Genomic DNA, 12294 nt, shown 5'->3' with positions numbered 1-12294 from the left:
GGAAGATGGGTGGGAATGGGCCAGGAAGTACAGGGAAGGGAGTGACACTTCTTTACATAGTTTTGATTTTTGAGCCATGGTAATGATTTACACGTTCAACATATAAACTTAAATCAACAAGGATAGATAAAACACTAAAATTGAATAGAAACAGAAATTAATGATCCTTAGTATACATCTCATTGATAACACACACACACACACACACACACGGCACTAATTTGTGAACACAGTACTCTGACCGTTAACCTTCACTGGATCTATTTTAAAGGCAAAAAGAATGGCAAAAATCTTGAGCTTCACTCGGCAGTTTTGTTGTCTACAGTATTCTCTGTGGAGTAATTCCAAATCTATTTTTTGCATTAATTATAAGACACGGATATGGCTGGGAATCAAGGTTCTCACCGTGGGGGAAGAAAGTACAAATAAGGAATGAGAAAAGGGAAGAAAGAACCTTAGTTTTACAATAGAATTGAAGACATCAGTATGAACTCATGATTTAAATAAATAAGTATAAATTTTAAATGTATTCAGATATATATAAACATAAATAAATTTATTTATATAATAATAAATATACATGTAATCTCCTAGTTCTGTCCACTGAAACAAGTCAACCCCAATGAGCACAACTCTTTGGTATCTAAATACCAGTTGCCCACTGAAAGGAACCGCAGCTTCTTGCAGAAATAGCTGATTCCAGATCTGGAGCAGGGAAAATACAAGGTGAGCTTAGACGTCTTCTTGTGACATAAAATAAGAAAGAACTTAAAAATTAACAGAGATATGTCAAAAGGATACAAGAGCCAAACTGAAGGGGTTCCCTTTCGCCAAATTTGACGGTAAAGAAATATTATCACACTGGAACTTTTTTAAATTTACGAGTCCATTGTGATTTTCAAATAAAAAGGAGAGGATGGGGGAAAGGCGAGCTCTTCTTTATTCAAGAAGGCCTCTGCTCAATACAGGGGAATGACAATTAGAAAAAGCACAATTTATAAACACTGGTGTAATATTTGATTTAGACAAGGTTTATCAATGCTGCTAAAACCACTAGATGAAGTGTTTGAGAACAGGATCTTCAATCTCAAAATATCCCACAAATTACTTATTAATGACAAAGGGACAAAAGTGGAGAAATCTGTAAATCCACATCAACCAAGTACTAAACATACAGTTAGCAAAGGGATCAAACTTGCCACTGCTAAAATTAGGACAAACTGCTATTATGTTGCTCTTGATGTGATGTTAAAAGGTGGCAACATCAGCTGTTTGATGTTCCTGCCTGTGACTATAGTCTGAATCCAACTAGGAGAAAACAAGCAAACAATCTGTAGAACCGTGAGACATTCTACAGAGCTGCAGATCTGGACTCAACAAAATGTCAACACCGTGAAAGACATCCCACACACACACTCCTTAAAAGAACCTTAACAAACAAACAAACAAACAAAAAAGTGGTGGGCAAGGGAATGGTTCTAGATTAAAAGAAAAAGAGACATGAAAACCATATCCAATGTGTGATCTCCAGTGGAGTCTAGATCAGGGAAGACAAAGAAACACAGATAGATAAAGAATATTACTGGGACAATTGGGGAACTTTGAATATGGACTAGACATTAAATAATACTGGTGAATATTAAATTTCTTGAATGTAATGAGGTTGTGGAAGATGTCCCTATTCTCAGGAGTCTGGTGCTGAAGTATTCAAGGGTGACGTGTCACTATGCCTGCAACTTGCTTTCACATGGATCAGAAAAAAACAAAAAAGACATGTATGGATACATTATTTAGAGAGCTAGAGGTAAAACAAATGGGCAAAATGCTGACAGTTGATGAATCTAAGTAAGGGGTGTACAAGCATTTTTTATACTTTCAACTTTCCTGCCACTTTGAGAGTTTTCAAAGTAAAAGTTGAGAAAACCAACTGTATCCCTCCGGAATCAACCCACCCAACTATAACTGCACCAAACACAATGCCTGCTATAAAAGCAGACACCTGATTTAACAATAATTTTTAAATTCTCATTTTTCTTCCAAGTGCCTTATGAGTTAGCTACAGAAATACAAGTACTTGATTTAAATATAGTATATAAAATATAAGGGGTAAGTAAAATCATAAAGTCCTGTCTGTGTTAAAAGGCCCAGAAACTTGAGATTATAATCGCTGTCTATTTCTCCAAGGTGACTGGATAATTCCATTTACTTCCAAAAAACATTCAACTCTGGGTGGGATCTTAATCTTACTGCCACTTTATTCTTCAGTTTCACCTTAGAGACAGTTGAGTACATCCTGAATTAATCCTTTCAGCACAGAATTTTTCAATATTCTCAAACGTGTGAGGGATTTACAAACGTGATTAGCAGTAGTAGTAGTCAGAAACATAACCCCCATCACTAAACCGTGGCTGTTTTAATGAAAGCCATATATATAAAATACTTCCTTCTCAAGGACATTCATACATATGATCTTATTTTATTTTTAACACCCTGTAAGGTACGTTGTTTTTGTTGTTTTTAGCTCTTAAGCAAAGCACTAGATTTATGCTGTTCTGTAATCTAGACCGGGTATTCTGCTTGCCAACCTGGCCCAGAGATGGAGAGATTTGCTTCAGGAAAGGGAAACAAACAGCAACTAACATTCATGTGATTACTAACAAAACTAAAAGAAAGGAGACAGAGGTCTCTTCACAATGATGTGTGCGCACAAGGAAAAGTGAAGTTTGGTGTCATTTAAGCTAATCTCTATTTGAACCTTTTAAGAGATAAAACCATTTGAGCAGTAATTTAGTACTGAATTAACTTTTTTTTTTCCTTCCTATCTTTGAAGTTTTCATTGTTTAAGTAAGGGTTTCTGCAAGAGAAATGAAGCAGGGTTCCTCTTCTATTCAGAAGCTGATGATGTGCAGGAACGTCTGCATGGCTTGGCTTATCCCAGGCTGATAATCAGCAAAGAGCCAAATACACACCACATTTGACATACAACCTTTCCCCCCAAGACCGTCCCCAAATACTGCATGATAATCAAGTGTTCACACCACTGAATTATCGTGCTGCATAACCTTCCAGTAGCAAAAACTGAACTCTGCAGGGGAAGGATGCCAGAGGAGGAAAAAAATAAGGGAAGAACCATGGCAGATATTAGTACCAGATAAAGGCTTTGAAAAGAGCCTTCAGATAACAAGTTTAGCAGTTAGACTGAGAAACAAAGACTTCATCTGTTTCCTTAAGCCAGTAACAATTCATCCTCTATGTAATCAACTAAAATGTGATCTGCCACAATGGGAGAGATGCCTGTGTTTAGTGAGACAGCACTGCTCCCAAAGTCAAGGCTATGTAAAGTGTTAGCTAATAAAGACCTGGGTTTTAGTGCACTTCCTTCTGGCTTCCCGGGTGGTACTTCTTAGTAACTGATGCACCGAAAACATGAGCACCAAATGCTCCTCTAAGGTTGCATCTTTTGGAGCATCTTCAGAGGGGCTGATCTCATGTATGCCAAGTCAGCAGCTCCAGACAAGGCTCTCTGACTCTGACCCTTCCAAAGTCTCCAACTCCTCAAGGCTTAACGTTTTGCCCCAAAGTCTCACGTTGCCAGCTTGTAATTTGTGAATTCAGCTACACTATTTTCATGCTATAGTAAATGCCTGTATTCCAACACATACTACCAAATAGGCACAATACACTTTCAGCATTCTAAGGTTTAAAATTTCATTAAAATAATGGCAATAATATCTACACATTGTGGCTTACTGGAAAGAAAGACATGTATACACCTGTAAAGCAGAAGAAGGAAATGTCTGTGTGGGCATATATTTTAGATAAGCACGTGTTAGTTAAACTGAAAGATGCAAAGGAAAGATGTTTATTCTCAAGGTGGGCAAGGAGATTCAGCCGTCCTACAATTATAAACCAAAACAGTTAAGAGGAAAACTGATCAGAGAGCAGTTTTATGCAAAGGCAACCAGCTGAAGGTTGATGAGGGAAAACCACTTTCTTCCTCGGTTTCACTGGAGAATCATCAGTCTTCCAGTCTCATCGGGATTGGGCTGAAAAGTAATAAGAAATGAGGGCAGTTAGAGAAGGAGTGAGAAAGCAATTGAGGAAGGAACAACCTTAAGACAAAACAGTGTGGATTTTGAATCTAGTGCAAGGAGCAAGAATTTGAGATTAGGTTTTCTGCAAGGGCCGTGTCCTGATCCTGTCCAGGAAAGAATTACAGCTGTGGTAGGAGGACTTATATTCTGACTCAGAGAGCCTGGGATCAGGGGAATTGGCTAGGGAGCTTCTGCTAGTAAAACATGGTTTGGAGAGGACGTTGAGGCTTCCAGAGAATGTTGTGGACAAATCATCAGCCCCATTTTATCCCATTTTATTTCAGTCCAAGGGTGAAAGCTAAGGAAGGGAAAAAAAGACTCCAAATTTCAGGGCCTTGAAGACCAGGATGACAATGGTGTCACGTGCAATAATGGAGACTTTGTGAAAAGTTGAGATCTTAGATGAAAGGTTCAATTTCTGACATGTTAACTTCTAGATTATTCCTAGCCAAGTGGAGATATGGTACAGACAATGGGAGAGATGGGGCCCGGGAGCGCTTTGTTTTTAGGGAGATTCCTCCCCACCCCCTCCAGGGACCTCATAACTTAATTCCAACTGGACAATGCCGTCTAGTGCTGGATGACTCAAGAGGATTTAGAGTGCCTACCTTACCAAGGAACACCGCCAAGAGCAAGCCACTTATTCTAGGCATTTTTAAAAGTCCATGCCACTAGAATATCAACATCAAACACTGAGTAGCATTTAAATATGAAACAGAACACTTTCATTTCAAGGCTATTTAACATTTCTGAAATATCTAGATCAAAATGTTGGGTCAAATGACTATGTTCCAGTAAAGCATCTACTAAAAGAAAAACTTTTCCCCACCCCACATCTCTCATAAGATAATCACCCCATTCAAGACACCTGTCAGTCATAATAGATTTTTCTTAGTGCTCAGTTTTCTCGAAACCTTACCGCCAAGCTCCTCTTTTGAGTAATAATAAAGGCCACACATAACTTTTGCTGTGCATGTATATAAATACCTCCATCTCCCTTTCTTCTAACCCTAGTTCAAGGCCAACTGCTCCAAAGCTTTTGAGAACCAGCACTGGAAGATCTTCAAAGAGAAAGTGCCCATTAACCACAACAGCAGCTGCTGGCTACAGCCTGCAATTTAAATCTCTGAAAAAGAAACTGTGGCTTCTGAAATTTAAACAAGGAGGTGCCACTTGTAATTACAAACATTCCAGTGGGTTCCTTCCTTCATTGATAGTTTCCAAACAAAGGCTTTTTATTCGATTTTGGTGGCGCTCCCCAAACCCTAAATGTAGACCTTCCTTTATGCTTTTCTGGTGCCATGGCCAGCTCAGAAGAGGGGCACAGGAGGCGGGTTTTTCCCTGGCCAGGGCTGCTTGGATCTCTCAATACCATCTCATGTGTAATTACTTGTTTGGCTAGAAACCAAAAACCCAAATGCTTCAGATTTATAGTCCACGTTGAATACATTTGAGAAAGAACTTCTTAAAAGACAGACACACACACACACACACACACAAAACCTCACATTTCACGAACCCTGGAAAATGGAACCAACCTATTTTCCGAGAAACCAAAGAAGTTCCGAAATTAACACTGAAGCAGTCTAACATTTCTAGCTGAAATTAAAAATTCACATTTTAAATTAATGGGGCAAATACTGAAAAGTAAAAAAGAGTAACAGTTTCTCTTCCTACCACCCCACACCCCCATCCTACAAAAATAAGGCCCCAAAATTTACAGCTCCTATTTTTCTTTGAAGCCATATATTTACAAAACGCAAAGGCACTTATACCACGGGGACATTTAAAGGAAAATATTCCGAATGAGGGTACCTCACAGCCATCAAACTAAACTAGCCTTTCCTACAGAAGTCCTCCTATGGAGAGTATGCATTATGAACACATCTAGAAATGGCCAATCTCACCAAGGGTGTTTTCCACAGCTCGCCCCTGAGGAATTAGCTACAATTACTGCATATTTACACAACCATATTTACACAATAAAACTCATCTTATCCGATCCAAACAAAACCTTGCTCAAAATAAACCAAACCACAGGAAAAGGTCTCCTCAGTGCAGGCAGTAATCATGTTCTGGCTTTTCTAGCTCCCGCCTCAGCTTCTACCCACTGTAACAAGCCTTCACTCTACCTTCCTGGGTAAAGCAAGAGTAGGATGAAAAGCTGTATACCAGTGGATAAAATGTACATGCAGCTAATGATACTGTGATTATGGGCACAGAGGAAGAGCTGTATCTTACAGAAATTCATTCTAAAGTAATTTATGGAAGAAATGATAGGATGTCCAGGATTTGTTTAAAATAATCTGGGAAGGGGAGAAGGTGTACAAAAGGTAAATGGACCATGGGTGGATAAGTACCAAACCTGATGATCTGCAAAGAGGGTTAATTATGGCATTCTCTCTACATTTGTGTATAATTGAAATTTTCCATAATAAAGTGAAAAAATAAAGAAAATAGGATCGATGTAAAAAAAAAGGGTCATCTTGCAACAATAAAATAATTTTTTCTTTAAGAAAAAAAATTATTCTGAGCTTTTCCCAGCCTTAACAGAAAGGGACAAGTACCTGGTGAGAAAACCAAGATGTGTTTTTGTTCTTGACTTAAGGACCCTTCCTTTTTTCTTTAGTTATGTGGAACCAGTTCTCCTGTTAATACGACTCCTTGAAATGACAAAATGAAAGCTTAAAAGTCTAAAGCTGAGGCTTCTGTGCTTCTGTGAAGCCTAGTTTTCACGCATCTGACTTAAACGACCGGGACACAAATCCAGAGCCCTCCTCTACTCAGGTGCTTTGGACAACAACATTCATGTGTGGCTGCCACATGAAGTCCAGAGGTTTCAGAATGATTTGTCAACACTGAAGACAACCTTAACAAAAACCGGTCCTTTCTTCCCAGAGGTCACACCTCTTATCCATCGGTTTATTACGTAGAGCAATAATTACTCTTGCTGCCTTCAGAATACAAACTCTTCCTACCCAACATACCATCTACCGACGATGCATATCCCTTACGGGGCATCCCTGCTGGGAGGTGGAAGAGAAGCTTCACTGGCTGGCTATCCGGAGACCAGCTCCCCATCCTGGAAGCACAGCTAACTCAGCCTCAGTTCAGCGGTAAGCACGGTCCCTCCCTCTCTGGGCTTTGGCTGCCTCACTGCAAAATAATGAGACTTTGCCAGATGATTTCTAATATCCTTCCCCTTTCAAAACTTCCATGATTATAAGAATCTCTAGTTCCTCAACAGGTGATATTAAGAAAAAGAACTTTGCATTAAAATGTTATATTTTCTATTAAATAATTTTAAATGTGACTATGAACACTGGCTGAGCTTCTGTATACGTACATATATATACATATATGCATGTGGATACAAATATATTTGTGTGAGTACACGTACACACACACACACACACACACACACACAGGCTGATACCATTAGGTGCGTATATGGGACTAATTGCTTGCAACTAGAAGCAGCAAATTTTCAATTCTGCAACAGATGTCGCTGTGTGATTTCTGCTTTCTGTGCTGGATTTTCAGTTGAAAATGCCCAGCATGATGGTCAGTACTATTCTTCCCAAGAAAGAGATACAACATTTGAATCCTTCAGATTTATTTCTTATAAAATTTCTTTATATGCTGGTATATCTCCATTCAAATCATAACATTGATTAGTTTGGTGCAATTTAAGAGATCCCCCTGCATAAAAATGGGTCTTCTGTTAAACACACGGGCACACACAAAACCATTTTTTAAATGTAAATTCTAAGTGGCCAATTAAGCATTAATATGTCACATACAGAAACTGAGAGATTGAGTTTATATCCACAGCAATATTATCAAGTTTTTAAAGCCTGAAAATCACTTAGCAATATAGGCCAAGGAATAATAAAAATTCACTTATGTATAATAAGGTCAAAATGTACCAGGTGTGGGCAAAAGTCACTGAAAACTCCAAGAGCACCATTCATGATAATGAAAATTTTGGATTTTAGTTTTCACAGCATTTCTTTAAAAATAAATAGTAAGGCTAATATTATAATTGCAAGACTTCTTACCCATCTGACATTCACTATCAACCACTTCCTGACACACGTCACAGAAAAGTGACATCTCTTTCCATTCAACCCATAAAACCGCCGAAGACCATCCATCTCAACAGGTAGCTACTAGCACTTTCTTCCGCTGTAATTCAGAGCTGGGAGAAAGGATTTCAAAATCTCCTTTTAAGACCCAGGAACCCATTACCTTCTGGGGTTTTAGAGGGAGCCGAGCAAGCTGAGCAGAGCAGGCAGGGAGTCCAGGGAGTCAAGCGCAAAATCAGATAAGCATATGAAGTCAGGAAGAAAGAGAGGAAGCGCCAGTGTCCTGCCTTGGCTTCTTCCCTGTCCCACTCCCCTTTACCAGGAGGGCCATTGGGAAAACTGGATAAAGCATGTACAACATCCATATGAATAAAGCTCTTTGTTCTGGAGAACTGCCTGCTCTTTTATTCCCCCCTTTTCCCGTATTTGTTCATTTCAAAAGATTGCTCAATGGGTCTCTTGTTCCTCCAAAATGTCCCAGGCAAATAATGCAAGCTTGTCTCGTCACACAAGTCACTAAATGAAGCCTTGTGCGTCTCCAGTGACACACTGTAAATATAAAGTGGCATTAATGAGGGATATTTTATCAAAGCTATCAAAGACAAGTGCAAGTCCCTCCCGCAGCTATTGGATTTGATGCAGGGAAAGGCGACAATAGCAGGGCGGCACTTTTGTAAAGTCCCTATCCCCGGTACACAAGCCCCAACAGGCCACGACAAGCAAAAACTCAGTTCCTGGGCTTCCCAGCACCACCACACATCCCCACCCATCAGCCATCCTCTCTACTGCTGAAAATGTAAGAGGAGGGTGATCAACCACGGGTTCACTGGGGTCAGAAATAACATCATGCAAGCATCCCAAACTAAATGGGCGTGATTTACACTGAGGAGTGAGCTTTGACAAGCCCAGTTTAGCTGCATTTCATTAACATCCATTTCATCCAAACACCACAGGAGGGATGGGAGATTTTCTCCAGAGGATAGATGGATTCAGTTACAGGGGAAGAAAGAACATGGACCCACTGCACAATGGCCCTTGATGGCTATCCCAGCAAGGCTGTAAATGAAACAAGCCTTATGAAGTTAAAAGGCAACGCCAACAGGTTTCTCTAATCCTGGGAGTAGGAACTGGAGGTCTCTGGGAAAGCTTAAACTAAGAGGAGTAAGGAAGAGTAGTCCCCTGGTCCCCACCTGAAATCTACTCTCCGGGTCTAGGACCTGGGGCTAGGCCAAGACCCCTTCTCAAACTCAGCACCAAAAAAACGCATTAAAAGAGAAAAAACAAAAAGATTTAAAGAAAGGCGCCTCACCCCCTCCCTACAAATCAAACCCAATTACTTTCTAATTTGAACACAATCTGATAACAGCGTACAAACAGGGATGTACACAGGAGCAAGAAGCTGCTTCCATGGCAACTGGCAACAGAAATTTCTTGTAGCTTTGACATGCACGGTTGAGTTCCAGACCGCTCCTTTTTAAGTCAGCATATAGCCCTCGCTGGGAAGGCAACTTCTTACCGCGAGATAGTTACAAATACAGTACTGTTGCTACTACCCGGAGCCTTCAATGAGCAGGCTGGACAGAGGAGATATAATCTGATGCTGCTCTGCTGGCAAGCGGCATTGCACGGCTCCCATTTTTAGTCCAAAGACAATATCCCGACCAGCGCTTCCCCTCTCCCCGCCTTTTTTTTTTTTTTTTTTTTTTTTTTTTTCAGCCAATACAAGTCTATTGTTGCCTCTATTATGCGCCAGTTACCGAGCCTGTAACGCTCACGTTTAACCGACACTGGCGCTTTTTACAATGCAGCAGAACGAGGGATCTCTTTCAGGAACATTTCATTGAACCCATCGAGTCAGAGACATCACCCGAAATGAAGTTGTAACCACACCGGCATCGGCTGAACCCAATTATCTCGTAACTCATAAATTAAGAATTCACAGTGCAAAAACACATAAACAACATCCGGAGACAGTGGCATGGAAGAAAAAATCCTCAGCTCTGGAACTGAAGCTGCCGCCAGATTCCCATCTCTATGCATCCCCGATAGGTTCCTCAAGTCGAACTCCCTTGCAAGCCTGTCTTGGGGAGTGGGGGGGAAGCAACCACCCCGGCATCCCCCCAAATCCAAAGCTAGCACCCCCAGATCTCCCCATTTCCTACAGCGTGTCTCCTGCGGTGTTTACGTAACTGTGTGTCCTCTAGCGTGTAAACAAAAGGCACAGCCCAAGCGGAGAGGCACCCCGGGAGCGGCACGGTGGCCCCGGCGCTGCACCCGCCCGGGTCGGGGGCTCCGCAGGTGGGGGCTGAGCTCTCGGTGTCCTCCGCCACTTGTTGCTCGCGGGTCCTGCGGCTTCCGAGCTGCGAGGAGGGGCTTTGCAGGCGCCGAGCCCTGCTGCATCCCCTCCTGCACCTCCCTGCCCCTCGCGGCCCTGCGCCTTGGAGTCCCGGCTCCCTGCTCCCAGCCCGCAGCAGGCGGCCAGGGGCGCTGGGACGCTGCGCGGCCGCCAAGCGCGGCGGTGGTGGGAAGGGGAGGCAGGGTGCAGCACGGCCGGGCTCTCCGCTGGGGAAGAGCTCCAGCTCCCTTTTGTTAGCAAAAGCAAACACTGCCCTCTTCTTTCCCGACCGCGCCAACGCGCCCGGCACACGGTCAGCCAAACAGCGTGCTCCAGCCGAGTGCTCCGCATCTCCAGAGAAGGAGCGGGGCGCGCAGAGCCGCCCCTGGGCAAATTCCCAAAACAGCTCTGCACGCAGGGGACGCCCGGAGGCCCGGAGGGTGCCCGCCTGGCCGCAGAGGCCGCGAACGCTCCCTCCACCACCCCCGAGCTACCGAAAATAACAGGCAGGCTGGAAATCCGGGGTCCCCACTCGCGGCGGAGGACGCTGTGGGGCAGGCGGGCTGCGGGTTCCCGGCTTCTTCCCGCAGAGGCGGCGACAGCAACCGCCCCCCCGTGGGGCCGGGCCCGGGGAACTTTGCCTGCCTGGAGCCCGGCCAACGAGACCCGCAGCCGGGCGGAGGGGTCGGAGGGGGCGGAGGGGCCGCGATCCGGCTGGAAGGAGACACGAGGGGCGAGCTGTTCGTGGACAGGGGAGAAAGGCAGAGCGCGGGGAAAGCAGGAGCGATCAGACAAATCTGGAGATGTCCTGTGGACCAGTGAGGAATCGCGCTGGAGGGGGCCGCTAGTCAGCCATGGGGAGGTTTCGGGGATGGGGAACGGGGGGCCTGCTGGAGAGGTGGGGGCGAATGGGCAGCCCGGGGAGGCGGGAGCACCTGCAAGTTACGGGGACAACAGCGAGTTAGGGAGGGTCCGGAAGGTTTGGGGGGTGCTTACGATCCACCCCCTTCCCCTATATTCTCTAGCCCCCGGGCCCCACATTCTCACTCCACTCCGCGCCCCGCGCCAAGCCGGGGAGAAAAGGTGTGGGTGCAGCCATCCCTACGAGCTCTAATTCACACCGAGCTGGGCAAGGAAGAGGAGATTTACCGATCCCCTCAACCCCTTCCATTCTCAGCCCTGAGTTTCCTCTCCACACTCCCTCCGATTTGGATGTAGGAAGTGGGGGAAGGTTGTCATGGAAACGTTTCCCCCCTCCATGGCTACGGCCACTGGGGTGCCTTAGGAGATTTCGGGGGCCAACCGGCCGGTGCCCACACCTACCTGTGGGGATCAGTGCCGCGGCAGAGAGGAGCAACAGCAGAAGCCGGAGTCGGAGACCGGGAGGCGCCGCCGCCGCCGCCGCCACCGCCGCCGCCGCACACTGGGGTCCGCTCGGCAGCACAGCACTCGCCATGTCGGGCACCTGTCTCAGACTGGCGGCGGTGGCTTCCTCCCGAGCCCGAGCGGACAACTAATGAGATGCTAATGACATGCGCTGGAGGCGGAGTCCGGACCGACCAATCACATCGCCGCGAGCCGAACCCGGCTCTCGGAGGACTCACCCCCTCCCCCACCCCGCCCCCTGGCGCTGGCTTCGGAGGCGCGCCCGCGCCACCTAGGGGCGGGGCCAGGGGGAGGGGCGTATGCAAATATGTTTATGTTAAAATTCGTTTTTGGTTCCCCGGGATCAAGGAAAAAGTGTTCTCCTGGGCCCCTGGCGCATAGGGGCTCCGGC

At 44.7% G+C, this 12294-nt stretch overlaps 1 protein-coding gene across 6 annotated transcripts in view; it reads right to left on the bottom strand.

The window, feature by feature from the left end:
* Positions 1 to 11973, bottom strand: part of CADM1 (cell adhesion molecule 1) — a gene marked incomplete at its 5' end in the record, with an annotated part of 326602 nt that extends 314629 nt beyond the window's left edge. For all 6 annotated transcript variants that reach the window (XM_079707474.1, XM_079707476.1, XM_079707475.1 and 3 more), the window contains one exon: positions 11841 to 11973. In XM_079707474.1, the coding sequence (XP_079563600.1) occupies positions 11841 to 11973 (133 nt within the window). The remainder of the gene's footprint in view (positions 1 to 11840) is intronic.
* Between the last annotated feature and the right edge of the window lie 321 nt (positions 11974 to 12294).

Source organism: Hyperoodon ampullatus (assembly GCF_949752795.1).
Source record: "Hyperoodon ampullatus genome assembly, chromosome: 7".
Lineage (NCBI taxonomy): Eukaryota > Metazoa > Chordata > Mammalia > Artiodactyla > Ziphiidae > Hyperoodon > Hyperoodon ampullatus.
The sequence above is the reverse complement of the archived record's forward strand: the minus strand, read 5'-3'. Positions and strand labels throughout refer to the sequence as shown.